General features: G+C 42.9%; 1 protein-coding gene across 2 annotated transcripts; it reads right to left on the reverse strand.

Moving 5' to 3' along the window:
- Window positions 1-576: 576 nt before the first annotated feature.
- On the reverse strand, window positions 577-27,294 carry AXIN2 (axin 2; the record flags this gene model as incomplete). 2 transcript variants are annotated; one of them, XM_084647483.1, is made up of 10 exons in its annotated part: window positions 577-2,379; window positions 6,497-6,664; window positions 7,937-8,032; window positions 8,715-8,945; window positions 9,259-9,438; window positions 9,649-10,136; window positions 10,436-10,576; window positions 12,740-12,842; window positions 19,812-19,952; window positions 26,471-27,294. In XM_084647483.1, the coding sequence occupies 10 exons, from the start codon at window positions 27,292-27,294 to the stop codon at window positions 2,253-2,255; spliced, it is 2,499 nt and encodes an 832-aa protein (XP_084503609.1). In that variant the 3' UTR covers window positions 577-2,252. The 2 variants fall into 2 exon arrangements, with proteins under 2 accessions (XP_084503609.1, XP_084503608.1); XM_084647482.1 differs by having other exon boundaries at window positions 9,259-9,441.
- Between the last annotated feature and the right edge of the window lie 31 nt (window positions 27,295-27,325).

Here is a 27,325-nt window from a genome sequence, read left to right on the forward strand (position 1 = left end):
AGCTTGTGGTTAAAGCATCAGACAGGCACCCAGGCAATCTGGATTCAGTTCCTGGCTGTCATAGGCTTCTTGTGGGAACATGGGTCAACTCCCTTGGGCTCCTAAATCACTGAGTGAAAAATCTGTAGGATTTAGGCAATGAGATTTACCTGGAGGAGGATTAAGTTACAGCAATCTAAGGCCACTTTACTCCTGAATGAGACATCTACACAGGGGATTAATAGGCTTTAATTGATGCAGGTTGACTTCACACCTTTAGTTGATTTGCCTTAACTTTCTGGAGTGTCCTCCCCTCTCCCCCCATAGACATGTCCTTAGACTCCTAAGTGCTCATGTTACTTTTGAAAATGGGACTGTGTGTGTGAAAATTTTAGCCTTTAGCTCTTACTGCATCTCTCATAAGAGTAATAGTTCCTCTCCCTGACTCTTTGTCTGTCTTGTCTATTTAGATCGCAGCTATTCAGGGCAGAGATAGCCCATAAATACAATGGGGATCAGAGCTCAGGCAGAATGGTAGAAGATGCTACCATCATTCAAAACCATAAACCTAATACATTACAAATCAGACAATATTAATTTGAAAAATATAAAATTTTAATAAAGGCTACATCTCTTAATTACAATAATTATTGTACCAAGTAATTTTCTTTAAATGAAACTCTTTATAATGCATAATTTACAGTATAAGTAGAACAAAATGCCATCGCAAAAGTCATGAGTACAGGACTTGTAATAAAAGGCATAAAATATATTTATACATAAACCCCTTAAACAAACAAGGGAAAGCTTGAACCCTGAATATAGGGCAACACATGGCAAAGTAACACCATGCAGGCACAGGTACTGTACTGAATAAATTTTAAAACACTAGAGATAGTGTATTATTATTTCTTCGACCATACATTTTCTACAATATATACAGACGTATTATACAAAATAGCAATGGCAAACAGAATGCACAGATTAAGTTAATCAACACAAAACCCAAATGTAGAAATGCAAAGTCTTTCTTGGAAAAGGGTTGCTTTGTCCCAACACACACACACCCACTCACACGTGCACACCCACTCACACACGAGGAAGCTTTTCAAAGTGTTGCAAGGAGCTTAGCCCACAACTCCCATTGGCTTGAAAGGGTGTCATTTAGGTAAGACGGAAAAAAACCGCATCGGAAAATTCACCGTCATATGTGAATGTAGTTTAAATACAAGATGTCCTATCATTGAAGTAGAATACCAACAAACAAAAAGATAGCTAGCTATGTGGAATACACATCTGGGTTTTAACCTGGCTTTTGCAATGTGTCCTTTTGGTGTGTTAACACGTAAATGAAAACTGTCTGGCTTCTCTTACAGCTTTCCTCCTAGGTTTGGGATTTGCTACAGTCTGCCTTGCAAAAGATAGGCACTGGACATAACATGGAGTCCCACACAATGAGAGTAACAAAAAGAAAAAAACCTCACCCCCCAGGGACAGAAACCAATCGCGGTTACTATATTGCATCTAACATATTTACCACTTAAAGACCTTTATTACAAATTAGAGCAGCTTGGATTAAAAATGCACCAAATCTCTAAATGAGTGAATGGCAGGACAAATTTTTTAAAAATTATTTCTTTAGAAAAGGAATTTTATCTTCAGTTGGAGAAATACTGGGCACAGTATAATTCCCCCACCCGACTCCCTTTAAAGTGGTAGGAATTATTAATGCGCTCCTATCGCCGAACTCCCAAGTTGGAGCTACTGGGACATAAAAAATTAACCCCTTCAACACTTTCCCCTTCTCCCCCCCACATCCCCTCTTTTCACCATTGTTAAAGCAGCATATCCATAAACTGGACTTAAGGGAAAACAGACTGTTCAATAAATATCAGTAAGGATTACTGGTAAGGTAAGCTATACACCGTTTCTCTTAGTCCATAGATTTCAGATCCCCAGGAAGTCATATATTATGTATGGAAGTCTCTCAAACGTGGGCTGCATCTTCAATAGCCAACAGTGGTCATGTTTTTAATAAATAGTTCAGGGTTTGTTTTTTTTTAAATCATCTCAGTACCCAACTCACGAATAACAAATGCCATTTCCCGCCCCCCCGCCAAGGCTAATTTGGCAAAATCTTCATAGGCCTCACTTTTTCTTCTTCATTGGTTCAAAACTTTCCTTCAAAAGTTTTTGTTGCTGTTGCTGCTGCTATTGTTGTGTGTCCAAAGACATCTTTAGCTTAGGGTTGTGTCAAGGAAACACAGTTGCCATCAATCAATCCTCTCTACTTTCCCAAGAATCCTTCCTTCATACATGGGCAGAATTGTGTCATCTTCCCAAATTTCTTCAAAAACTGCACCACAGTCAAATTCGTCGCTTGCTTTTTTGAAATAATACCTGAGGGAGAAGGGGGGAGGGGGGAAGCAGTTTAAATAATGAAGTGTTACTTTATAATTCTTTTTAGATAAGAGCAGCAAACATTTCCAAAGGGTCCGATTCTCCTTTCACATGAGTGTAACAAGATAACTGACAAAGAAAACCGGGTCCAATACCATTAAAACCCTCCATAACTCACAAGTGATCTGTTCGCATGCATCTGCCAGTATTCGATTTAGAATGGATGCAACTACAGCCAGCCAAGCAGCTCTGAAGAAGAGCAAAGGAATGGAGTATACTGCTTAATAAAATAGGGCACCACAGGGACAGTGCCTTGAACAAGTTATACGTGTTGGCAGCAGATATTTTTAACAAGAGAAAATAAAAAGCAGAGCAATCTCTGGCCAAACATCTTACTTAACAAAATAAAAAACTAGTTTTTGTTCTCCTTTCTTTCATGCATAAATTCTGGAGCACAGTATGGCACTGAGAAGCTTTTATTAAAAAAGGCTTTTTAGGAAAAAAAACCACAAAAAAAACGGTAGCTCAAAGTCTGTAACGTGCTTTCTCCAAAACAAGACTATGTATGTGGCATTTCTCCCTTAGTCCAGTTTGTGAAACAGGGCACCTTGCATTTAACAAAACTAAAACCATGCTTCCACTTTTAAGTTACAGATATGGCTGTGTTTGTTCTCTGATGCTTCGTGCTGGTCGCATGCAAAGAGCAATCTTGGTCAAGCTTGCAATATTTGACACTGGAAGGTCAAGTAGAAGTGTCCTGCATTCCTTCTCTTTTGCTCTGGGTCGTTAGATCATGAAGCCAGTGCTCACCCAGACAAAAAGCGCCCCCACCCCTCTTGTGTCAAACAGTAAGGACCCCTCTATTATCCCGAATTAGACCGTTCAGCTTCTTGATTAAAGGTTCCTTTTATCCCTTTTCTAGCATTCTTCCTTCTAAGGCTGCTTAATTGCATATGCACAAATGAAGGGCTTCCATTCAGAAGGTTAGCATTTAAGGAGCCTGCCCGTCTGCTACCACACACCTCCTCCGATCTGCCCTGCTCTCCAGATCACAAAGTGCTTTTTAAAGAGAGCGTATCGCCAGCAAAAGAAAATCCTCCTCAGATAAGATTTAAAAAAAAAAATAAAAAAAAAAATCCCCTGCTCTGTAATTTTTCAAACAAGGTGTTGAAGGGTTAAAGGTCATAAAACTTTTATAGGAGGATCCCCCAAAAATTTGAACTTGGATTTTTCACTTTATTAAAAACATGGATTGGGCAGTTTTAGAATAATGAGTTTGCTATAAAAATAATATTTAAAAACTAAATACCCAGTAACAATACGTTTTTAATTTCTTTTTTAAGGTGAGCTAATCAGGTAGGGAGAGAAGAGGGGTGAGTGAAACAGCTATATTTAGTCAAGGTACATTTACTTTTCAGTCATTCCCAGTTGGATTGATGTACAGCATTGTGTTTTTAATGGTTCGGTCATGAAAATGGTTCTTATTTAAGTTCTTCATATACAGCTTGAACCTACACTCACTAAAGTCAATGGCAAAGCTCGCACTGACTTCAATGGTGCAGGTCAGGGCTGTAATTCCATGAGCCAGTAAGCCCAAAACAAAACCAAAAGGCAAAAACTGTGAATGAGTTTTGAGGACTTTCTCCTGGCTTTCCCCATCCCCACCCCTCTTTCAGAGGGCAGCCTGCTTTCCCAATAACTTCCTCCACAAACAAACTCTGCTGGTGTTTACTAATTTTTTTTTCTTTGAACACTGCATCTTTATTTAAGAAAACATGCTATGACCTTTTACATAATTACAACCTTATTTCAGAGACAGAAAGAGAGAAGGGGAAGAGAGAGAAGCAAAGCAATATCCTCCCCCACATCATCTTCAAACAAGTTGCTCTGCCCTTATTTGCTCACAGAAATGGGCTTTCCATTCAAACATGTTTTATGTGGCAAGCTTTGCTTCTTTTTCCCCCCTGACATCTGGCACCAATAGAATCAAGTAGGCCTGTGTTGCTGTTCTGAACTGCGGCCATGTTGAGATTACCCGACACCACCCAGTTTGCGTGTGTGTTTGTTTTTTGTTAACGCCATCAGTATTATATTTATTTGATTTTATTTATTTATTTTTAAGAAAAAGACTGAAACAATGTGCTGGGTGAATATCCCGCTGCATAGTCGGACATATGACTTTGGCATTGAAAAGGGAGCAATAATAGAGCTCTTAGGTACCCATGTTGCAAACTGATTCAATCAATAAAGAATTTTGAGAGTCGACCATTTATGCACGTCTTTGTGCATTAAATGAAAGGCAAAAGCTTCAAAGACATGCTTATTAAGTGTGCCTTAAAAAGAAATCAATGCCAGATGTGACCAAAGCAGTCTACTTACTTACTCCCCAGCACAGAGACACACACACTACTCTGGGTAGTACGGCCCTCTTCCCTGAAGGTCACCTGCAGTTTCACTCAAAGTCCAGCCAAAAGTCAAAGCTTAGATCAAAATGATTCCCTGGAGGTACACACATTTGTGTAATTAGTTTCACCTTGTGTCTGTGCAAGATAAAATACTGGGCACCTACCCAAGTTCCTTTTATAAATTTCTGAATTGTCTTTACCCAGGTGTAAAGGGGAGAGATCTAAGCAAAACATTGTTTCATCCTTGTCAGTCACTTAAAAACATTTTCTAAAGTAATTACAGTCTGACAAGGCACAAATAATTGCACCTGCAGGGGCTTTAAGGCCACAGAAGTTTTAATATCATATTCAAGCACCCTAGCATCACAAGAAAGAATTTCATAGGAAACCGAATGAGATGTTCTGGAGGCACTAAATGGCTGCTGAGAGAACGGGGGTAATAGGAGAGACATCCTTTGCACTGCTTGGTTGCCAGTTCACATCCAGTTGGTAGCAATTACAAGCTGTTGCCATCTGATGGCAGTTGGGAGGGATGGGGAATATGGATGTCTCAAAACCCCAGCACCACTGGACAAGCATCCACATAAAACAGAAAGCCACCAGGTTGAAGATTCACTGGTGAAGCCACCTGGGGAAAGTTGTTGTATTTTGACATTTCTGTGACTTCTGTCTCCAAAGGGCGCCCTCTGGCACCTTGGAGGAGTGCCGAATTCAAAACAAAGTTTAAAAATACTTAAACCTGGCTGTTTCCTTTGTAGAGATGAAAGAGTCTCGTTGACCAACAGGACATGGTCAGTTAATTGCTGATCAGATCCATTTGGCTAGTACAGTAAAAATAACTGAGGACAAAGCCACTGCAATTGGAATGAACGTTACAAGAAGGCAGCAAACGGGAAACCGGCTTCTAAGCTGCAGATACCAGACACAATCTTAGACCATTAGAATTCCTTATATCCATATGGATGGCTATAAGGAGGAGCGGGAAGATAGGGTTTTTTTAAGTGTCATTCAATGGAATTCATCCTCCAAGGCTTGGTATTTCTAGCTGAAAGGAGTTTAGAAACAGGCCAAGAGCATCTGCAGGTTGTTAACTAGGTTGAAAAGAAAATTTCTGAAAGCAACTCACATCCCCAACCCCAGAATGAATCTACCTTACTTATATGGATGTTCTGCCAAAGGAGGCCAAGTATCTCACAAATATTAACGCCCCTGTGAAGCTGAGAAGTGCCATTACCCCCATTTTACAGGTGGGGAATGGAGGAACTGAGAGATTAAGCTCAAGGTCCGGCAGGAAATCAGAGGTAGAGGGAACTGAACCTAGATCTCTCAGAGTCCCAGTCCAGCCCCTTAACCACAAGAGCATCTTTCCTCTTTGTGGGAGTCAGCATGCAGGCAATAGCTGCCTATGACCAATCAGTGTTCTCTTATGCAGTTCTTGGGGGACAAACGTCGGGGGGAACATCAGCCAAGCTGACTGATCCATGAGACAAGGCCAAGTTCAGGCAACATAGTACCCAAGCCTGCCTCTCTAAGCCACCCTGGCTTTGGTGGGGGAGTTGGAAAAGGACAGAAGAGAGTTCAGTGAGCCAGTGCAGCCAACCTCCCGGAAAAGGTGCTGCAACTTTTCCCTTGTGGGCGGGTTTACAGAAACATATTTGCTGGTTATTTTGGTTCATAGTCTCAGCAGACAAAAGAAACCACGAGATTCTTACCTATAATTTCCCTTTTTGCTCAGCTGCTCTTTAAAGTGCCCAAGTGTCAGGCTCTGGGCCTTTAACATCCTCCTGTAGGGTATTTCTTCTCCACAGAAAAAATAAGTGACAACCAACTCGCTGGACTGGGAGGCGTGAACCACTGGGAGTTTCTTTGGCTCTTTGTGACTGCAACAAAAAACAAAGCATGTTTCTCATTTGGAAACAAAGACATCACAGCTGTCCAATATTTCTACTATAGACAATGGCAACCAGATTGATGCCGGGATCAATTTGAAAGTCCGATGCAACGAAATCAAACGTATGTGCCATGTTTGTATAGCACTTAACACAACAGGGTCCTGGTCCGCTTCTAGGCGCCACGCTAATACAAATAATAAGAGGATCTCTAAGCAGCTGAGGCACATTCATGAAATATGCCGCAGAGCACACCTGTGCAGTAGGGAACTGTTTCCATTTTATGGATGAGGGGCAGCGATGACATGGTCTGATGAGGATCAAACAGTAACCCCCAGTGCTTAGGGCTCTAACCATTATGCTAAACACATTTCCATTAAGCCAAATTAACTATTTGCATGTCTGGTCTTCGAAGGTCACAAAGACAACTCGCACCATTTTCATTCATGCAAACTATATGGCAGAGAACAACAGTTTAGTGTTTTGCTCCAGGTATACACTCGTTAATGGGTGTTGTTGGAATTTCAAAGCCTGCCATTCAAAAACTGCTCAAAGCACTAAGATTACTTGTCCTGAATGCACAGGTAGCATTACTGTAGCTGGGAACAACCAGGCAAAAATAAAGTGGACCTTGTCACTTGAAATGAGGAACACCTAAGAAATAATAAAAAAATACTACATAACAAAATAGCAACAGTGCAGTGAATGCCAAGGAGCTAAATCCAGAACTACTTCTGAGGCAATGTATACTTGGCATGTCAAAAGGTCACGAAGTGTTAGTCCACAGTAATGTAGTCCTCCTAATTTGTTCTAAGTCTTTGTAGAGTGGCTTCAGAAAAAAAGCTCCTAGCAAAGACAGCTGGTGGATTTAAGGTCAACCAATTAAAAATGAAAGAAAGACTCTAGTCAGGTGGCTTAGTCTGGACTTCAAACATTGCTCATTGCTTAAGATGAAGAGGGTAAAAAAGAAAATTTTAATTATTTAGACCTCTCTGTAGCAGATTTCTTGTTAAAAGAACCATCCTGTAATTAGACTAATCCAATCTTTGTCCACTTTACAGGAACGCAAGTTAAAAAGAATCAGAAACAAGATTTGAAAATATCTTTTTTTTTTTTTTATAAGAGAGAACAAAAGTATGTTTGAAAGACTAAACTTCAGATATAAAGATGTCTTCTATTTTCAAAGTGCCATCCATTTAATGCAAGTATAATTAAAGGCCATGGAAATACATGTAATGTGTATATATATATGTATGTACGTACTCTTCTGTAGTTAGACTTGCATTGCAAAAAGGGGCATTTCCCCCCTGAACAGCAGATGTGTGGTTTCGATCCCTCTGCTGATTTGAGGTTGAACATCTGAAGTTGGGGGATAAACAAACAAAAAAAATTAAGTTAAAATACATCTTCTTAATTGAAGTCTTCTGGGGCATTAAGTTTCCTCTTTGCATCAAAACACAATCAAAGGAAGAGTTAAGAATGCTATGGAATAATTTACCCTTCCATATCCAAATGCATGATAAACAACCTAATTCAACACTTGGTATGTAGCTGAGTTAGTTCTAGACAACAAATTAGATCCATTATGATAGTGAGAGGCAGAACGTGGAATTCAAACTATTGAGGACTGGGGAAAAAAAGGTCACTTTTGGGGCTTAGTTATGTTTTGTTGCAATGCGCCTTCCCCACCTCCCATTACAAATCTGGAGCTCTTCCTACACTGGAAGGCAAGGCTACATGCACATCACATAAAATTTCTAGCCACCTGGATGTCTACTGTTAGCTTGCTACGTTCACGTGCCCACCAGCCAGTAATGCCCCTTGGGAGATGGCGAGGAGCCTGAGGGAAGAAGGAAACAAGCAGCCTGAAAGAAGGCTCCTCCATTCCATTCCTAAAGAAAGACATATTGGCGATTCACACCCATTCCCAGCAGGGGGCGTCTGCCTATCAGAGAGAACCAATAAAATGAGGCACTCAGGGCTGGAAAAGTTCAGGAGACTTCTCACTCTCACTCCCCCGCCATTCCCCTTTGTAAGTTACCTTTGTTTCTGAGGCTTGGACACTTCCGCTAGCCTGCGGCAGGCTTCCTCCAGCTGGGCGAGAGTGTTGGGCGGGGTCAGCGGAGGCATGGTGGGATCCTGGACGAACGGGTGGGCAGGCTGTGCCCCGCGTGGGTGACTGTTGTTCCCCCAGAGGTGGTGGCGGGCCATGCGCTCACTGGGGATCCCTTTGGTGGACTCCAAATTGTAGGCCTTCTTTGTGCTTTGTGTGCTGGGGGGCGGAGTGGGGTAGGGGAAAAAGAAGAGAAGAGGAAAGGAACCGGCTTATGAAAGCTGGAAAATATGACTTCAATAGCAGCTCCTATTCTGCTCACTCCCTCCCCAAAGTCTGTCATAACATGAAAAGGGTTTACTGCCAAAAACATGACATTTTTGTGGTTTTTCTGGTTCTGCAGAATGGCTTTTATATTAAACCGGAGGAGCAAAGAGTCTCATTTGTTTTTAGCGATTGTAAAAATAGACAGCCTATGTAATATATAAATATTTACCGGGAGTGATATTGCTGTAGACAGCTGTATATTTACCTATGAGGCTTGTGCTTATTTTGTCTCTCGCTCTCCAGCATCCACTGCCAGACGTTCTGTGACCGATCTGCCTCGCCCCCAGGTAGCTGGAGCCCGGGCATTACGGATAGCCCTGCTTCCCCGGCCGGCAGGGCGACGCCATCCATTACTTTGCCATTCCTCTTCGTCAGCGAGCCGGTTCTGCTAAGGATGAGACACCAGGGACAGGATTCCCCGCCCCCAGCAGGCATCGTTAATATCCTGCACTCGTGTCATGACCACACTTCCCAATGGCCCTGTTTTTAAGGGGCTAATTCCACATGGTTTTCTGCATCCATCCCACCTCCCTCTTACTGAGAAATACATTTTGAAAGGACAAGTAGCTCCTATGGAGAAACTCCTGTAACTTACCCAAACTGCTCCAGCGGAAGCTCTGTCCCTTTTGAGTGGCTCTTGCATTTTGAATGGCAGTTGTAGTCGCTGCCCCCAGGACAGAAGCACTGGACCCGCTGTGCTGCCTCGGCTTCTATCTGCTCTTTAGTCTTGGGGATGGTGTGGTGGTGGATGTAGTGGTGGTGGACGTGCTTGGTGGTCTGCTTGGTGATGAATCCTTTACTGATGAGGCTGCAGGCAGCTGGCGAGGCCGCGCTTGGCTGTGGCTTGCCCCCTGGGAGGCGTTCCGGGGAGTGGGAGCGGGGGCTGTGTCGTCCCATGCCGGGTGACTGGCAGCCGGGAGTCTTCAGCACTCGTGACAGATGGTCATCTAGGATCGCCTGCGGGTCCTCCTCATAGCTGCCGGATGGCAGGAGAGTGAGTGGGTGCTGCTGATGCGGAGTGGCTGCTGCCTCCCGATTGGTCTGTGTGTTGGCAGGTAGCTCTGATCCCTCCTTCTCTTCTTCCTTGAAGGTGCAACATTAGTAAGAAATAAATAAAAAGCACGGGGTGCCGGCTGCCCTGGAGCGGGGGCTCTTCCCACTAGGTTAGCAGGGAAAGCAGAGCTTGCATTGCTGCTAGACAGTAGACACACAGGTACTAAGGACAGACCATTAAAGCATGCAACATACAGCTTGCAAAGGAAAGCGGTTTCCCCTTACACGAAGTGCAGGCAGGCCATGCCACTCCCTCCCAACCCCAAGAAAGATGTTGGATCAGCAAGCTACAAGCACCACACAGGCTCCAGAGGGCTTAATCCTCCTACCTCTTTGATTTGCTGTAGCCTCTCCTCCAGACTATCCATCATTTCTTGCTCTTGCTTCAGCTTTTCCAACCGGGATATCAGTTCAGCAGCAAAGGTAGCTGGTTCCACAGGGGTCATTTCCTTCGGAAGACGGTGGGTTCTCTACACAGAGCGGGGACAAAAGGGATAAACCATGTTTCGCAGGCAGTGCAAGCTGCAGAAGCTTAGCTGGAGCAGCATTTCTGGCCCCGCTATGCTTGCTGTGTCTCCATGTTTGAATGAAGAGACTAGCGCAAGTAGGCATAGCCTGCTCTGGATTTTTATGAGCTAGTGCTGTGGTCTCATGGAGTGACATCCTTCCCACTAGCGTTCGCCTTCGGCGGGAGCAGTTGGTCGCACTCCGAGGAACCCCGCTTGTTCTCTCTGTAGTACAACCAGCCCATCAGTAGCTACTCTGAAGTAGAAAATCTTCAAAGACTGTTGTCAAACATCAAATAAAAAAAAAAAACCCCTCTGAGGTGGGAGGGAGAGCCTTTAACTGAAGGAATAAAGTGAGTATAAACAGAAAGGAGTTGGAAATTAAAAAAAAATAAGATGGGGGAGAAAAAGGGAGAAAAAAAGTCAAACGGTTGCAGATCAGAGAAGTGCTGGTAATTTATTTCCTGGCTACACACTGGGCACCTTTGAGGTAGTGTTGTCTCAACAGTGTCCTAGATCTCCCTTCCCACCCCCCCCCCCCAATCTCTTTGTACAGAAAATGAAGAAAGCTGCTGCAGGCGAGTAGTGCTACACTGCTGAGCTTGGCTGCCTCAAGCAGCTCTATCAAGGGAAAAAGGGAACATCTCCAAATCAAGTGCAGAATACAAAAAGGCAAATGAGAATTTCTGCCAAAAGAAGCAAACATGGGAGAAAAGAGAGAGAGAGAGAAAAACCACCCACCAGAGTTCTTCCTCCTCCTTCCTGTCATCTTCTCCCCCAAAACACACCCCACTCTTCACCCTCACCCCTAGTTTCCCTCTGCCCTTTTTTTTCGGGGGGGCGGGGGAAGGAGGGAAGAAGAGCAGAAAGCTGAACTGCAACTCTTTCACATACTACCCACCAGATGAGGCAGGGCCTCTCTCCGACAACCACTTAGCTCCAGAAATGATGTGAGGGTAGAAAAAGGCCACTCTGCTGGAAATTGTCACTCTTACACAAGCAGGCTCTATTCAGTCCCTGATCAAAGCACTGCCTTACAGAGAAAGTCGATTTGCACGCCCTGGGACAAAATAATCTAATTTACAAGCTCAGGCTACAGAACTTCCTTTATAGAAGGGGGTGAAGAATACCCTCCCCCCCAAAAAATAAAATCCCCATTCAATCCAACATACCCCCCCACACACCAGAAACACTATCTAAAATGTCTTGCTGCTTAAGAAAGAAGAATTTTGGAATATTAATCTCAAGACAAGATATGTTTCTACTTGTCTGTGTAAACAGTTTATTCACTGCAAGAACCAGCAGCACCTTCCTGAAGTCTGCACTGAATTAACAAGTCAATGAGTTAGTTTTCAGGAGCAACACAACTAAAAGAACTGGATTTCCTCAAAACCAAGGCACAAAGTTGTTTTTTTATTATTATTATTATTATTAGAAGGCACATACTGGCTACCAATGTTTCTCTTTTGGGAAACCAGTAAATCCTATTAACTGCCAACTGTGTTTTTGAAGTCTTGGGGCAGTACAGAAAAAGCAAAGCACAACCGTCATCAGAGCACAGAAGGTGTGAAAGTGGTCCGTGTGTGAGTGTGAGAGAGAGAGTGTGTGTTGGGGGGGTGGGGAGGGGAGAAAGTACCCAAGCAGCCATGTCCATGTCTGTACAATCAACCAGATGGGACGTTCCCAGCTTGAACCTAGAAAGTGAGCTCTACTCAATAATCCAGAGAAATGCAAAAAACCTTACACACAACCCACCCAGTGACCTATGCAAGCAAACTTTTCAGGAGTATTTTAAGCTGATGTTTGGGTTTATATGTTTACAGAATAAGCCCAAAGACCTCAAGCCAATGGCAGTAAGAATAATAAACCAGGTCCCTCTCCATTTCTGTAGCTCTGTTGACTCCAGCTGAAGAGCTGACCCATCTATTAGCTTCTCTTCTTGAGGCTGTCAATCTTTGTATTCAGAGACAAAAGGATGCAACAAGCTGATGAGAAGGAAGTCATTTTCCGGTCTTCCCTGTAAACCCGCAATGATTTCTCCCAGACTCTTCCAGGTGTTGCAATGTCTAGCATTATTAGAGGGCCTTCTCTCCAGCCATTTCTCAGAGGACTCTGCATCAAACTTACCGGAAAATGAGGTAGAGAAACTTGACCATTGGCCTTAACGCTACGATGCATTTCCCTCTGGAGCTGCTTCTTGCTCCCAAGTCTATAAGGAGGGATTCCATCTCTGCAAATGGAAAGATAAGTCACAGTCAACCAGGATATCCTAGGCTTATTTATTTCAACTTATTATTCTGTAAGTCAATGGACCATTGCAAGTACTTTCCAAAACAGAAGACAGAATGCAAAATTATCTGATCATTTTACTGTTCCCAGCAAGCCCCCTCCATGTTCTTTGAAATAGTCTAAACAGACTGAGGGGCCTGATTTTCAGAAGTCCTGAGCACTGAGGATGCCAACTGAAGTCAGTAAGTCTATGGATGTTTAATGCCTCTGAAAAAAGAAATCAAGCCTAAGTCACTCGGCCTGGATGTTCAGTAGCTGGGCAAGAGTTGCAGAGCAAGCTACGGCCCCAGTCATGTAGGCAGCTGAATGTGGACAGATCCCTGCAGTCCCACTGACTTCAACAGAGCTCTGCCTGTACACAGACTGTACCGGACTGGGGCCTTACAGTAATAGGTTTCACACACTCATTACACTTGTTCTGTATGTCACCATAGATTGTAGGCAGTTTTGGGGGAGCTTCTTAGGTCTAAAGCACTTCATAGATTGGCAGCATTCTGCAGATAAAAAATTATTGGTCACAAAGGGCTTCCCCCCCCCGGGTGGGACCCAAGATGCCTCTTCTAACTTCGGGGTGTCATGCACAACCCAGTAAAGTCATTACAAGGTGCAACAACAGAACACAGGCCCCTAAAGCTATGGGACATCATTCTTCTTCTTGGCTATATCAGCCCATTGGGATAAAGCAATAAAAAAAACCCCAGAACACAAAAAAATACCAGACAAAGTGAGAAGAGCTATGAAAATTGCCATCAAGACAACAAACAATTTTTCCTCTAGCAATGAGGTATGCTGTCATCCAGCCATGCAAAGATTTACCCACATTAGTATTAAGAGTATAAAAACAGCCATACTGGGTCAGACCAATGGTCCATCTAGCCCAGTATCCTGTCTTCCGACAGTGGCCAATACCGGGTGCTTCCGAGGGAATGAACAAAACAGGTAATCACCAAGTGATCCATCTCCTGCCACCCATTCCCAGCTTTTGGGAAGGGGTGTTTAGGGACACTTCAGAGCATGGTTTTGCATCCCTGCCCATCCTGGCTAATAGCCATTGATGGACTTATCCTCCATGAATTAATGAACTTTGAGCCGGGATAGTCCAATGGCTGAAAAGCATGGCTGCTAATCATGAGTTTCTAGTTTCAGATTTCCCACAAATTTGAGGAGCAACCATAGTTTTTGTGCTCCAGTCTCTCCACCCCCTCAAATCCATAAGAGATAATACCTCCCTATCCAACACGGTACTGTAACACTTAAGTATTAATATTTGTAGAGTGCTCTGAAGTCCTTGGATGTAAGGCCTTATGGAAGGGTAGACTATAAGCTCCACTCAAAACCAGTTGAGAAGACTACACTCCAGAGTGCTATTATGCACTTCTCCCGTTCTGTACCATCTCCCCTCCCACACAACCACTCTTTTCCTCCCCCCCAAAAAAACCCCAAACCCTCATATCTCTCTCACACACACACCCCATTTTAAGATCTACCACCATTATGGTAGCATGGCACTTCCCACTCTCACAACAGTGAAAGGACTAAGGCCAAGATTTTTCCAAAAAGTGACCAGTGATTCTTTTCGTATGCAGGTGCATGCTTCAATTTGAAGGGGCCAAATTTTCAGAAAGTGCCAAGCATCTACCCACAAGGGGATGGGGGGGAGGGGGGACACGACATGGTGGAAATCAGGCCCCATTACAGTTTCTTTAGTTGAGTACCCAAATGTTGAGGTGCACAACCCCATGTCATCTGTGAAAGTCTTGGCCTAGTGCTTTCTAAGTTTCCATTACAAAGCGACTAATTCACAAGCGATATGGAGTAGCAAAGACTGAAGAAAAAGGTCAAACCAGTTTATTGTTTGAAACTTTGGAAAATCCAGACAGAACAGAGCATTGGTCAAGGGAAGAGACGTTTGGGGCAATGATTTAACAGGGTGGACAATCATCACTGGAGACGGTTATGTCACAAGCAAAGTGAGTTTAGAGTGCTCCGTTCAGTTCCTAATGAAAATCTGCCCTCAATTCTGCCTCAGGTAGGTCTCGAAAGAAGAGCAGCAGCTCAGGCACACAGCCCCATTTGGGAACACACTCTGAAGAATCACGCATAGCATCTGTCTGCACAGTTCCGTACCACGACCAGGGTTATCAGTCATTATCGCAAGCAGTAAACGTTTATGCTCATGATTAAAGAAGGGGCAATAAAACTATGAAAATATCTATTGAACTTGGCTTGGAGGCCCTCCCCCTCGCAACAACACATGAGTACGGGTTGGGTTGTAGCCAGGTTGAGCAGCAGTTATGGGGGCAGATGGGGAAGGATGGGAGAAAATAAAAACCCAGGTCAATGCTCGTCACCTGGATTGGATGAGAGGGATTTTGTTTTTTTGAGGGTTACCAAGGTGAGGGTGTTTTAAATGAGACTTTCCATCCAGAGGAATTAAAGACCCCTGCACCTTTTCCATCAGGGTAAAACCGTCTGCCTTCGTATTATTAAGCAGCATGTCAGGTATCCACCTGCCTGGGCTAGTACTGTACATAAAACACACACGGAAGCCTCCACAAACACTAACCCAAATGCAACAAAATGGATGGAGGCGAGCTGGGGTGGGGTAGAAGATAAGCCTGCCCTGCAACATCCCTGCCTGAAGTCCACGAGTTCAGGGCTCCAATGACAGAGGAGATAGCCGAGGAAGGGAACGGACCCACTGTCTATAGTATTGTTCCCCTCCAAAATCAGCAGAAACATGCAACCAGAACTGCTCACCCCAGTCCTGCTTATCTTGGCCACGGCACTCTGTGGCAAGGGCTAGGAGGACGGCTCCACTGCCATGTCTGACCGATCCCTCCAAACGCTCAGTGCTCCGGTTTGGGGACTACAGCCTTTAAAGGCCGGACCTCCAGCCCCAGCCCTGGGGGCAGTAGTGGGAGGATGTGACGGAAAGCCAGTTGGAATTTGCTTCCCTTGGGGACGTAGCTCCTACCAAACTGGGATGATTTGCCTCATAGTAAACAGGCATCTCTCACTTATCAGCCACAAAAGGGGACTGTAGAGCAGAATTTCCATCTACATTTAGACGTGCCTGGTTTGAGTTGGTTTAAAGTTAACCGCTTTTGAGTCGTGTTATGGAAGAATTTTGAGCCAGCACCATTTTCAGTCAATAAGCAGCCAGGACTTTCCGAGCATGGTACCTTTGTTCTTTAAGAGCAGCCCAGGCAGCTGTCAGACAACGGACAACAGTGGCTTGGAAACGAGCATACAAACACCTGTCTAGCCACTGTCAGGCTCGTTCAGAGCCGCAATGAGATAGCTGCAGGTGGAAGGCAACAAAGGGGCGGAGGGTGGGGTGTATATGGCATGGGTAACTCCAGAAAAGGTACGGAAAAGAGGACACCAACATGGACTAGGGAGAAGGGGGCCTGATTCTCTCTTCAATGCAGTTGCATGAGTCAGGATCAGCTCCTTGCTCACTACTGTAAACACAACTCATCAGGAGAATTTTACAGCTTGTAACAAGGTGCAAGATACAGTTTTTAAAAAAGGAAAGACATTTCACTGAGATGGTAAGGTTTCTTAGCAGCCTTGGGAGAATCAGGCCTTCTAAAGAAGGAAGAGAGACAATTTTGTAGTTGGTTTGATGTCTACTTTTAAAATGTAGGCCTTCCACATACAATGGGGAACAGGGGACGATGCCAGGTTTAAGGGGGAAACAAGAATGGGCAATCACTTATTACAGGCAAGACATGCAGCTGGAGTTGGGAGTTTACAGCCAGCTTGGGTGCAGTAAGAAAAAGATATTACAGAAAAATCTGAAGCTGAAATGTGTATAGACCACAGTGACAACTAGAAAGTGCCTTTTATTTTAAAGGGTTAGGCTTTGCCAGAGGTTACAGTGCATAGCACAGGGTTACTATTTGGAGCGAGGAGGGGGTGTTTTGTTTTGTTTTTAAAAACAGAGTTCCTCAGATAGGTCATTTCAATATAACCTTCTCTTCCTCCAGCAGTAAACATTTGCACTCACATTTCTTGGCTACTAAAAGCTGTGGGCTGAGGAGCTACAGAGTTTAGGCACTAAATAGTATAAACATTTCAGCTCCCCAGCCTGGTGCTAAGCCAATCTCTTTCTGGGGGAAACACTAGTTTGAAATCTTCTTTCCAGTCAGCTGCCATTTAAACTGAGCCAATTATCTTAGCCTTTTGACTCAGATGTGCCTGGCCTAACCTGAATGTAGTTTTACTGCTGCTTTGAAATATCAGACTCATGCGCATATGCATTCACTCCCATCTTCATTTGGCAACGGCTCTGAAACAAGCCTCTGATCTTGCCAACATCAAAAGCCTGGTTTGTAAGATAAGGTAATATTTGAAGTTCGCTCAGCAGCATTCCCCTGTGTCCAAAGTAAATCCATAAATAAGATATAAGCAAATAAAAAGAAAAAAAATCCCTTTCCTCTTCCCCTCCCCCAATCAAGAAAGGGAAATTTGCATGATGCTTTGTGGCTATTACAAAATTAGATTTATACTTGACATTTAAAAAACAAAACTAAAACACACAGGGTGTGTATTGTTTGGTAATTTTACCTCTAGTTGCAATTCAATAGAAGATTTTTTATAAAATTAATACCTCACTTTACTGGAATGACTGACATAGGCTTTATGGGACAAATTCTGCTCTTATCAGTATAAACAGGGAGTAACTCAACTAGGAGCTAATTTACATTTTCACTGGTTTAATAGTAAAAGTGAGCCATGTGTTAAAGAGGGAGAGCTACACACTTGCAGCAAGAAAAAACCACCAAGTCACAGCTTGGGACAATGATGGTAATTCACCCAGCAGAACTTTTTAGAAAGACTTCAGAATCTCTAGCAAGGTCTGTTTTCTACATAATCCCCGGCAGAGAAGAGAACTAATCCCAGACACTTTATGCATGTTACATTACAATATTGGCAATAGTTGCTGAAGTTTCTGTAGAGGCAGCTTTACTTACATCAGGCCTTAGCTATGGTAATTTTGTAAGGTTAGCTATTCTACCTCCCTGCGCGCGCACACACTTGAGAGAAAAATTAAACACCCCCCACACACCACCACTTCCAGTAGTCGGGCCATTCCCACCCCCACAGAGTAAGTATGGCTAGAGGGAGTCTTGCACTTTCAAAGGTTCAGGGACTGGCTCAGTTTGTAGCAGAAACTATTACTTTTCTAGGTTTGTCTCGTAACACCATGTAAACCTGCATTCTATTGAAATCCACACATGCCCCCTCTACTCTCATTCTCCCCCAGCCCCAAAAAAAACCCCTTGAAGCTCCCAGCAGTTTAATCAGCCAAGCTTCCCCAAGCTCCTCACAGTCTGCACTGGCTATTGTTATGGCAGGAAAAAACAGCCAGGCTCCTTTCATGCACTGCTTTATGGGGAGCTCCTATTCACTTGTTCAAGTAAATTTCAAAGCGGCCTGCTACCCTCTTATCCCCTCTAAGCTCCCCTAGACTAACAATAGGCTGAAAGCGATTCAGTTAAGCCTTTCATCCACCATGCACTTTATTTCTCACTCAGTGCTCTCATCTGTATAAGGCCTACAATTGGCATTGCTGTGAAGAGAGGGTATAATCCTAGCCCTGTGAATCCCAAGTGACCCTACATTGGTCCAGAAATGACTAACCCAATGAATGCTCTGTTGACACATGATCACATACAACTAGAGCCAGTAAGATGAAATAAAGAAGTCACCCTATGATTCAGCTCTTTTATTTAATGCCAATATTGTTCAATAAGAGAATCCGGTGGGACAACAAGCTATTTCTTCCATATCATCAGTTCAAAACACACATGTGCGTTTAAAAAAAACAGCACATTTGTTTGTGCATCTAGGATGTTTTGTAAAAAATCTGCTCTGGTTTCCATTAAAGCGTGTGTACATCATCAGGCAGCAGACTGGTGATTTAAAAAGCCAGCAAGCAGGTCGGGGGGGGGGGGGGAATATACACTCTACTCATCCAACAGAGACATTGAAGGAGTTGCATTTATGAGATTAAGGCCTTGAACACACTATTTTATTTAACAAACACCTTTTCCAGAGGACTTGGTCCATTTCGGTGGCGTGACCTGCACTTCATTATATTGCCTTTCATTAAAGGATCTCAAAGTGCTTTACAGATATTAATGAATTAAGTCTCAGTACACCCCCATGAGGAAGGAAAAGTATCATTATCCCCATTTGAGAAGTTAAGCAACTTGTCCAAGGTTATACAGCAAGTTGTGGCAGAGCCCAGATCTCATGATTCTCAAGCTTGGTTTTTAGCCACAGGACCATCCTTCCTCTCCTCCACAGGCTCTTAAAACTCTTGACATTTTAATCCATAAAGCTCCATTCAAACAATTCTCTGAAAGATCGTAATGTGCAGCTATTGTCCCTGGAGGTCAGTAACCCTGTTAGTGTTGATTCTGACATTACTGGTGAACCCTAATTACAGAAAGCAATTCCTGTAGAAAGTTTTTTGTTTTGTTTTTTTTTTTAAAATGACAATGGTTTGGCCTTCAAATAAAAGGTGTGAATGAAATATAAATACATTCCATGTGTTAGCAGCAGTATTTCTATTCTATTCTTTCATCATATGGGAGAACACACATTTGCTCAGTTGAGGATTAAAATGAGAATTGTTGCAAAGTGGCAACAAACAAAAAGGGAAGAACTACCCACCACTGTTACTGCACCCAATATCTGGGACAACCGAGTAAATAGAGTGATCAGCAATACTTCTGGATGACTTAAGATGCCTTCCAGTGATTTCATCCAATGGAAAAAGTGGAAACAGTATTAAAATGATAGAACCGTCATGCTGGCAAGTCATTGTGGCACATCAGCAGTTAAGTTTTCGAGAGGTAAATTCCAAAGGACTTTGCTAAAGTGGAATACTTACACGCTACTGTCCGTCATTGACATGGAATCATCAGTCAGGGCATCACTAGATATTTCGCTATCATTTGCGCTAGTTGCGGGGGCAAAAACATAGCCAGAATTCACATGGTATGGGTTAATAGGATCGTTCCTCTTGAATGACCTAGGGACAAGCAAAATAGGGGTTGCGTTATTTTTACATCTGAAAAAAGTACAGGTTAGCATCATACTCATGGTTAGTGTGCATGTAAGACACAATGAATGTCTTTAAAAGCTATCCATCCGCTGTTTTACGTCCAGTAGACGCTCGGAATGCTTGGGTTCTCACAGTCCACAAGAAGTTTATCTTGACAGCTAACACAGAGTTAAGACTGACCAAGAACTACACAGTCACCAACCATTCTCTACATAAAACACTAACATCAAGCAGGTGGCTGAGCACTCTGGACAAGATTTTCAAACGCACCTAAGGGATTTGGGACTCTAAGGGTACATCTACACTGTAGTAAAAAGCCCCAGCACTGAGTCTCAGGGGCTTTGGCTGCAGGAATAAAAATAGCAGAGCAGACATTCAGGCTTGCGCTGTAGCCCGAGCTCCGAGACTCCATCCCCTTTGTAGTGTTTCAGAGCCTAGGCGGCATGCCACCCGTCTACACTGCAATTTTTAGCTCCGAAGTCCCACAAGCCCAAATCAGCTGACACAGGCCAGCCTCAGCCATGCTGCAGGTCTTTTTTTGCTGTGTAGACATACACAACATCCCATTTTCAGAAGCAATTTGAGGCCTGATTTTTAAAGGTATTTGGTGCCAAAAGATATAGTTAAGCACCTAGTGGGATTTTCAAAAGAGTGCTTCTGAAAATCTCAGAAGCACCAAAATACCCTTAAAAATCTGGCCCTTAGAGCACAGAAAGTCATTAGGGCTTGAACCACTAAATACCCAAGACTCTTCCAAAAATAGGATTTAGGTGCTTTTGAAAATGTTACCACCTCTTCTTTCAGGCATCGTAGATAACTGACTGGAACCATTGACATCAGACCAGCTTTAGAATTACTAATAAATAATAAGCACTTATACAAGCCATCTTAACAATATGATCTCAAACTGCTTTTACAAAAGGTGAGTGGCCTGGTGCCCCCTTTACAAAAAGGGAAACTACAAAGCCAGTTTTCAAGGAGTACTCTAACTTTTGGTGACACCTCGAGGTGCCTAGGAGTTCTGAGTGCTTAGTGCCAATTAAAATCAGTGCACCATTGGGGAGGGATAAAAAACAAACAAATAGCCTTGGGTGTCTCAAGTTGGGTATCCAAAAATGGAGAAATCAAGAATTAGCAGACACTTCCGTAAAGTCTGACCTAACACGTCTGAGGTCACAGTATTGCAAAGCTAGGTGGAGAACCCAGGTGCCCTGATCACCTAATCACTGGACAATGTTTAGGTCAAAATGATTCCAACTTTTAAGAGTTTAAATTCAGTTACAAACTTTTCAATCTGTGGTAAGTGGTCTGTGCCAAGGGGTTTTCAGACGTATATTTGTTTATATATAAATGCAGGTCTTGGCTGTTAAGCTTTTGAGTTTGTGTATCAAAGCAGAACCTCATTATCTGATAAGGTCTACTGATTTTAATAATTAGGGTCACTTACACAGCACTTGGGGGCCTCAGGAACAGGATAGCATGCTCTGCAGGTTTTTAAATGGTCTTTCAAACTCCCCACCCCCACCCCAACGCTTCTGGGATTGGATGAGGCCAGCTTGATTTAAGTGAGCAGCCCAGCTGCCTTAATGGAAAGCAGCACTTCCCCTCCTGCTAGTATCTCTAGTCCCTTTGTTTCATTTGCCCCAGTTACACACTTTCGACCTCTTCAGTGGTCTTAACTCAGTTCTCTCACAAACAACAAGTTTTCCCTACTCCCCTGCTGTGTTGCATTCCTCTGTTTCACTAGCAAGGGGAAAACATGAGCCTCTGCAAAGGCTTAAGCAAAGGGGTGGGGGGGAGAAGATGGGCCTCTTTGGTATGAGAGCCCTACTGCAAACAGCATGACTGAAGTTCTAGGCCCCGGTTTCAGGCTTGAGCTTTGCAGGAGGCCTTGTTGCAAAGAGTCAGGTATTTAAGCACAGCTGGGATTACATTCTTTTCCAAAGCATGCTAAGTCATTTCAATGGGAAGATCAAGACACTTTTTTCTTAAGTGAAAAAAAAAAAAAAATAGAAGATAGTAAGGAATGCCACAGGAAAGAAGTCAAGTCTTAAAGATAAATTAATTCCACATGCTGTGAAAGCCAAGTTATCCTACCACCACCACCACAAAAAAAAAAAAGAAAAAAAAAGAAAAAGAAAAAAAGTGTCCTTTTAAAATAATACAACCCCCTTACTAATACAAGTCAGCTTGTAAGGTTCCAGTGACGTTCTTTAGGCCGCTGCTAGTCTTTGGTAGCTCACAGAAAGGCTGAAGGCTCTACTTTTTATCACTCTACTGGAAACTGTTTAATGTCTTGCTTCTACAAAACCCAGACCCATTAGGCTTATTATTGTAAAGTATTCGGTTTCAAGATGCTCACCATATGTACTGAAGCAATCCTGCTTTTAAGTGAGTCTTAAGTACCGTCCTTTTATTTCATGTTCAGTGTCGCTATTTAATCATGCTAATACAGAAGCAATTAATCATTATGCTGCAACCCTATTAAAAATCAGTAGTGCTATCTAATCACTTAATAGAAAGATGGTTCAGTGTGTGTGTGTGTGTGTAAAAGCCCTTCTTCATCTCTCTAAAGTCAGCTTTTAATCTACCCTATGTGAATAAAGTTTAACTCATTGATGAGTACTCCAAAACCAACCCCTCCTCCCCCCACAGACATACTGAACCGCTGTGCAAGTATAATTAAGAATGTCACCTTTCAGAACTTGGTTAACACACACATATACTTTTACTTAGTCTTTAATCATCTTATTAAAAAAAGGCAGAAAAAGATTCAGAATAGCTCCATATAGAAATTCCCATATACTTTAAGAAAACTGATTAGGGCGGTTTTTTTACGCTTAACTTTTTAAAAACTTGACCACACTACAGTAATTGCACCCATATGCATCAAGTTGCCTTCAAGGATTTTAAATTCCTCTGGAAAGTGGAGTTCTCTGATGCAGATTCTGCACATACGCAAAAATCTTCAAACTCAATATGCAAAGTGTTTTCAGCTGTCAGGTAGCAGTTGCTCTGGAGCATCAAGGAGAACGACTGATGTTTCTCAGTCTATTCTTATCTCTTATCTTGATGAGATGACACACAGCATGTAGCTCTCTATACATTATGTTAGGCAATGGGTGAAAATCACAGAGGGATTACAATGCGACTAGACTTGGCGGGGCTCTTTTCTGGATCCCCTGTTAGAACAATGCAATTTAGGAGCGCTTTTGGCTTAGGTGCCGGAACTAGGGGTACTGCAGCACACCCTGGATTGCAGTGGTTTCCATCATATGCAGGGTTTACAGTTTGGTTTAATGGTGCTCAGCACCCCCACTATACACATTGTTCCAGCACCCCTGATTTTTGGTGAGCATACACACAGTCAACCTATGGCTCTCAGAAATAAAAAGCAGCCTGGCAGTTTAAACCAAAGACTTACACACAGAAAAAACACTCAAGCAGTGGTTTTTTCAAGGCAAGACTGAATCTTACTAAATATTTTACTGAGACACAAGCATCGCGGCACAACAGGGGTACAAAACCCCTTAAAAATATACATATTAGCAAAACAACGTTAATCACAGCTTCCATGCTCTAACTGTAGAATACTGCTTCAAACATAAGCTTTACAATGGCATCATTTACTTTGATAATTGAAGCCAAACTTGGTTCCAATAACTTCACACAAAATGAGCTCCATCAGCGAGTTCTTTCAAAGGACAGGAAGCACTTTGAGCCAGCAGAGGGCCATCTGCGAGCCCAAACTTATTTAAAGCAAGGCCAGTCTCACTGATGTTAGAACAGAGAACTTAATGGGAGGCAGATGAGTCCACCTTGGATTGAATAAAAATACATTATAAAGGCAGCACTCTAAAGTTCCATGTACGTAAAACATATGCATGATAAATTCAGAACCAAATACAAATAATGGTCAGATTCCATCTTACATTCCTGGGTCCAACACAAACTCAATGGTTTGAGGGTTGCAGTCGCACAAAAACCATTAGACACACATCTAATACTTTTACAAAGTAGTGCTTCAGGGGAGGGGGAAATTTGAAACAAGCTCAAAGTATTTATTATACATCAGGAGCCCACATACATAACCAATACTTAATACACACCAAATTCCCTTTTTTTTTCCAGACTCTAATCCTATATTTTGTCTTATTATTTATACTTAAATTAAAATTTATTAGGAGATAGTGGCAGATGTAGGCAGTTACACAGGATTCAAAGCACTACCCAGAATGTCCCGCTCCAGGATGGAGGTGTGGTTTGGCCACCACTCAGTGAAGACTCTTCTTTACCAAGCTCAAGTTCCAATCCTAAATGCAGTGAATAGTGATACACAACTCATCCATGCACCCCAGAGCTACCAGCTGGCAAGCCGCGCACACACCCACACCTTTGAACAAGGATAACTTGGAGAAGGGGAAGGAAACAGGTTTCCTGGCCTTTGGATTGGGAAGAATCTCAGCTTGACCTCCACCTCTGCGTTCTCCATGTAGTCAAGAGATCTTGATTCAAAAGCTATTGAAAATGCAAGAGAAGGTGATCAAAGCAGATAGCATCACCTCACCTCCGGGGGCAGATTTGACATCTAAGTAGCAAAAAATATGCTTCACTTGAAAGAGCTGCAATCTCAAGGCATGATGGCCATCAGTACTCCTGGCCAGGAAGGCAACACTAGTCATGGTTATGAAAAAGTTCTTGAGCCAGAAGCAACTGGTAGAATGTTAAATCCATTCCCAACCAGTCACTGAATTCCAGTGAAGACCAAAAGATAACAGAACATCACAACTCAGCACACTTTAGTCCTGGAGAACAGTAGATGCGGAGCTATGACACTTGGGCAAGAGGGCGAGGCTCTCAGCACTTTTATGTCCCCACAAATAGGCTGCCAGTTAGGCTCTCAGAGCAGCAAACTCCCTCAAATGGAAGAGCACTACAGCCCCCTTCCCTCAAAAAGGACAGGTTTCAGAATAGCAGCATTGTTAGTGTTAGTCTGTATTCGCAAAAAGAAAAGGAGGACTTGTGGCATCTTAGAGACTAGTCTGTAAGGTGCCACAAGTACTTCTTTTCTTTTTCCCTCAAAAAGCTGGTCTCAAGAAGAGACAAGGGGCCAAATACTGCTCTCAGTCAAACTGATGTAAGATGGAGGATAACTCCATAGATCACAGAGGAGTCGCTCCAAACGTACACAGGTGTAAGAGAAGAATTAACCCCCCAGTCCCTGGATCCACTTTGATCACCACAGCCAGGCTGCTGCAGCCTCTCTGAAGGGCAGGAAAGGAACAGAGAGATGCCCTACAACCACCCTCAGAATACAACTGAAATAGAAGCCTGAAGCCCTTTGATGTCCATGAATCACAGAAACTGCTCTCAACATTCCTGTAAACCAGATGTCAAACACTTACCACACTGAAAAACAAACTCCTTGCATCTGTGCTAGCAGACAGAGCATACAACTGAAAACAGATCACTTTGCCCCAGATCTTTATTCAATAGTTCACATTAATGGAAAGGGTGGGGGGAGGGAAAATAAGTTTTCAGAAGACAATTTTAGTCATTTGGAATATGATCATGGTCATTTTGTAAGGGGCTACTTGCCCCTCACTCCACCTTTTCAACAAAGCATACAGCAAAACGAAGGGCTCAGTATCACAGAAATCTCTCTGCCTAAGTGCATAATGAAGACTTTGCCTCTGGTATCGCATAACAGACACTACACACTCTGAACTTGGCATTAAGACACAGATCCAGCTTTTAATAAATTTAACTTCAAGCACACTGCCAATAAGAGAATACCAGACCTACTATAACCCTATTCCTGGAATGGCTACATGATGCTAAGATCTTATGCTCTTGTATACAACTGACTCAAAGCCATCTGGAACGGCTTTGACATGATACCAGTAATGAATGTGATGAGAGAGAGATTTTATATTACATATACAAACTTTACATGTATTTTACTAGGTAGTAAGTGCATACATTTCCTGCTCCATTCCTACACAATTGCATTCCATGTAACCAATCAACTTAAGTACCGGTTAGTGGTGAAGTTGGTGAACTAAGGTTTCATTTTTCATATGCCTGTACAGATGCTCTTTACCGTTACACATCATATGTTTGATAGTTGCTGCAATAATTAATGCATCTAGTTGCTATGAAGTTTTTGGTGTATAAGAACTGAAAGAGCCAATAAGCTTTAACAGCACAATACAGTGTTTCTTCTGTTCAGAAGAGCAACAAAAAACCAAATACCTGAATATTTAAGGTTGAGATAAGCATCTATGTTGAATCTACCAATGGCATGCTTAACTAATAGGATTTCTGGACCATTTTTAAACCTTTTTTTTTTGCTTATGTTGCTAGCTTTCTGTTTTAAAACCATCTAAGACTGAACACCCACTTCTCAAACCTTTTAAAGAATAATAGTCTCAAAGTAATTAAAATCAAAACAAAAGGAGATTTCTGACATAGCGTTTTCTTACCTGTATCCATTCTCAGCCGTTTCTGTAGCTCTGACACTTGCTGTAACCCTCAAAGTCTTGCTGGATAGCCCAACTACAGAAGGCAAGATTTTGTTTTTAAAGTCCACACAGCTCCATTCTTCTTCTTCATTCAAGGTTGGGAGATAGCCACAGACAACTTTTAAGCTCCCCAGTCCATTGCTGTTAATATAAGCAGGATTCTCTCCCCCACTCCTTACATATTCGAGGTATATATCAGAAGTTAAAAACATCTGGTAAGCATTTTCCTCCATCACACTCTGAATTTCAGTCTGTGCCTGATCAAACATTATAGAATCTATCTGCTGCTTCTTGATACTATCTCTTATATAGGTCTTAGTGGCAGGCTTGAGCTGCTTGGAGACAATGCTGTTGTTCTCAATGTACCTTTTGTATATAGCTTTGGCTACTCTTAAAGTTTTGGTATCCTTAAGGTCCATCTGCCTGAAGCCATTGCAGGCAAACCAGAAGTCTAAGGTATCCACACATTTCTCTCTTTCCAGGAAGGTCCGAAAAAGATAGGCACCATCTTGATCCCCCAACAAGGAATGCAGGGATTTGGTCCATCTTGCCAGAGGGGAGTCTGGAGATGCACTGCCTTCCGGCTCTCCAAGACCATCCTCATTCCTCCTTGGGTTGGAAGAAATTGACATGGCCTTGAAGCTTTGGTTTTTCATGACAAACGAGCTTGCAGGCTGTTGGCATGGTGTCTCTCCTTCCTCGCCTGGCACAGGGGGGCGGGGGGCGTCTTCCCTGAAGCTGCTGCTGGGGTCTGGAAGGTGAGTCAGCAACACAGCACTGCTCATGGCTCCACGAGTTCTTCTGGTAGGGTTTTTC

The sequence above is a fragment of the Lepidochelys olivacea genome (genome assembly GCF_965140295.1).
Source record: "Lepidochelys olivacea isolate rLepOli2 genome assembly, chromosome: 14".
In the NCBI taxonomy this organism is placed as follows: domain Eukaryota; kingdom Metazoa; phylum Chordata; order Testudines; family Cheloniidae; genus Lepidochelys; species Lepidochelys olivacea.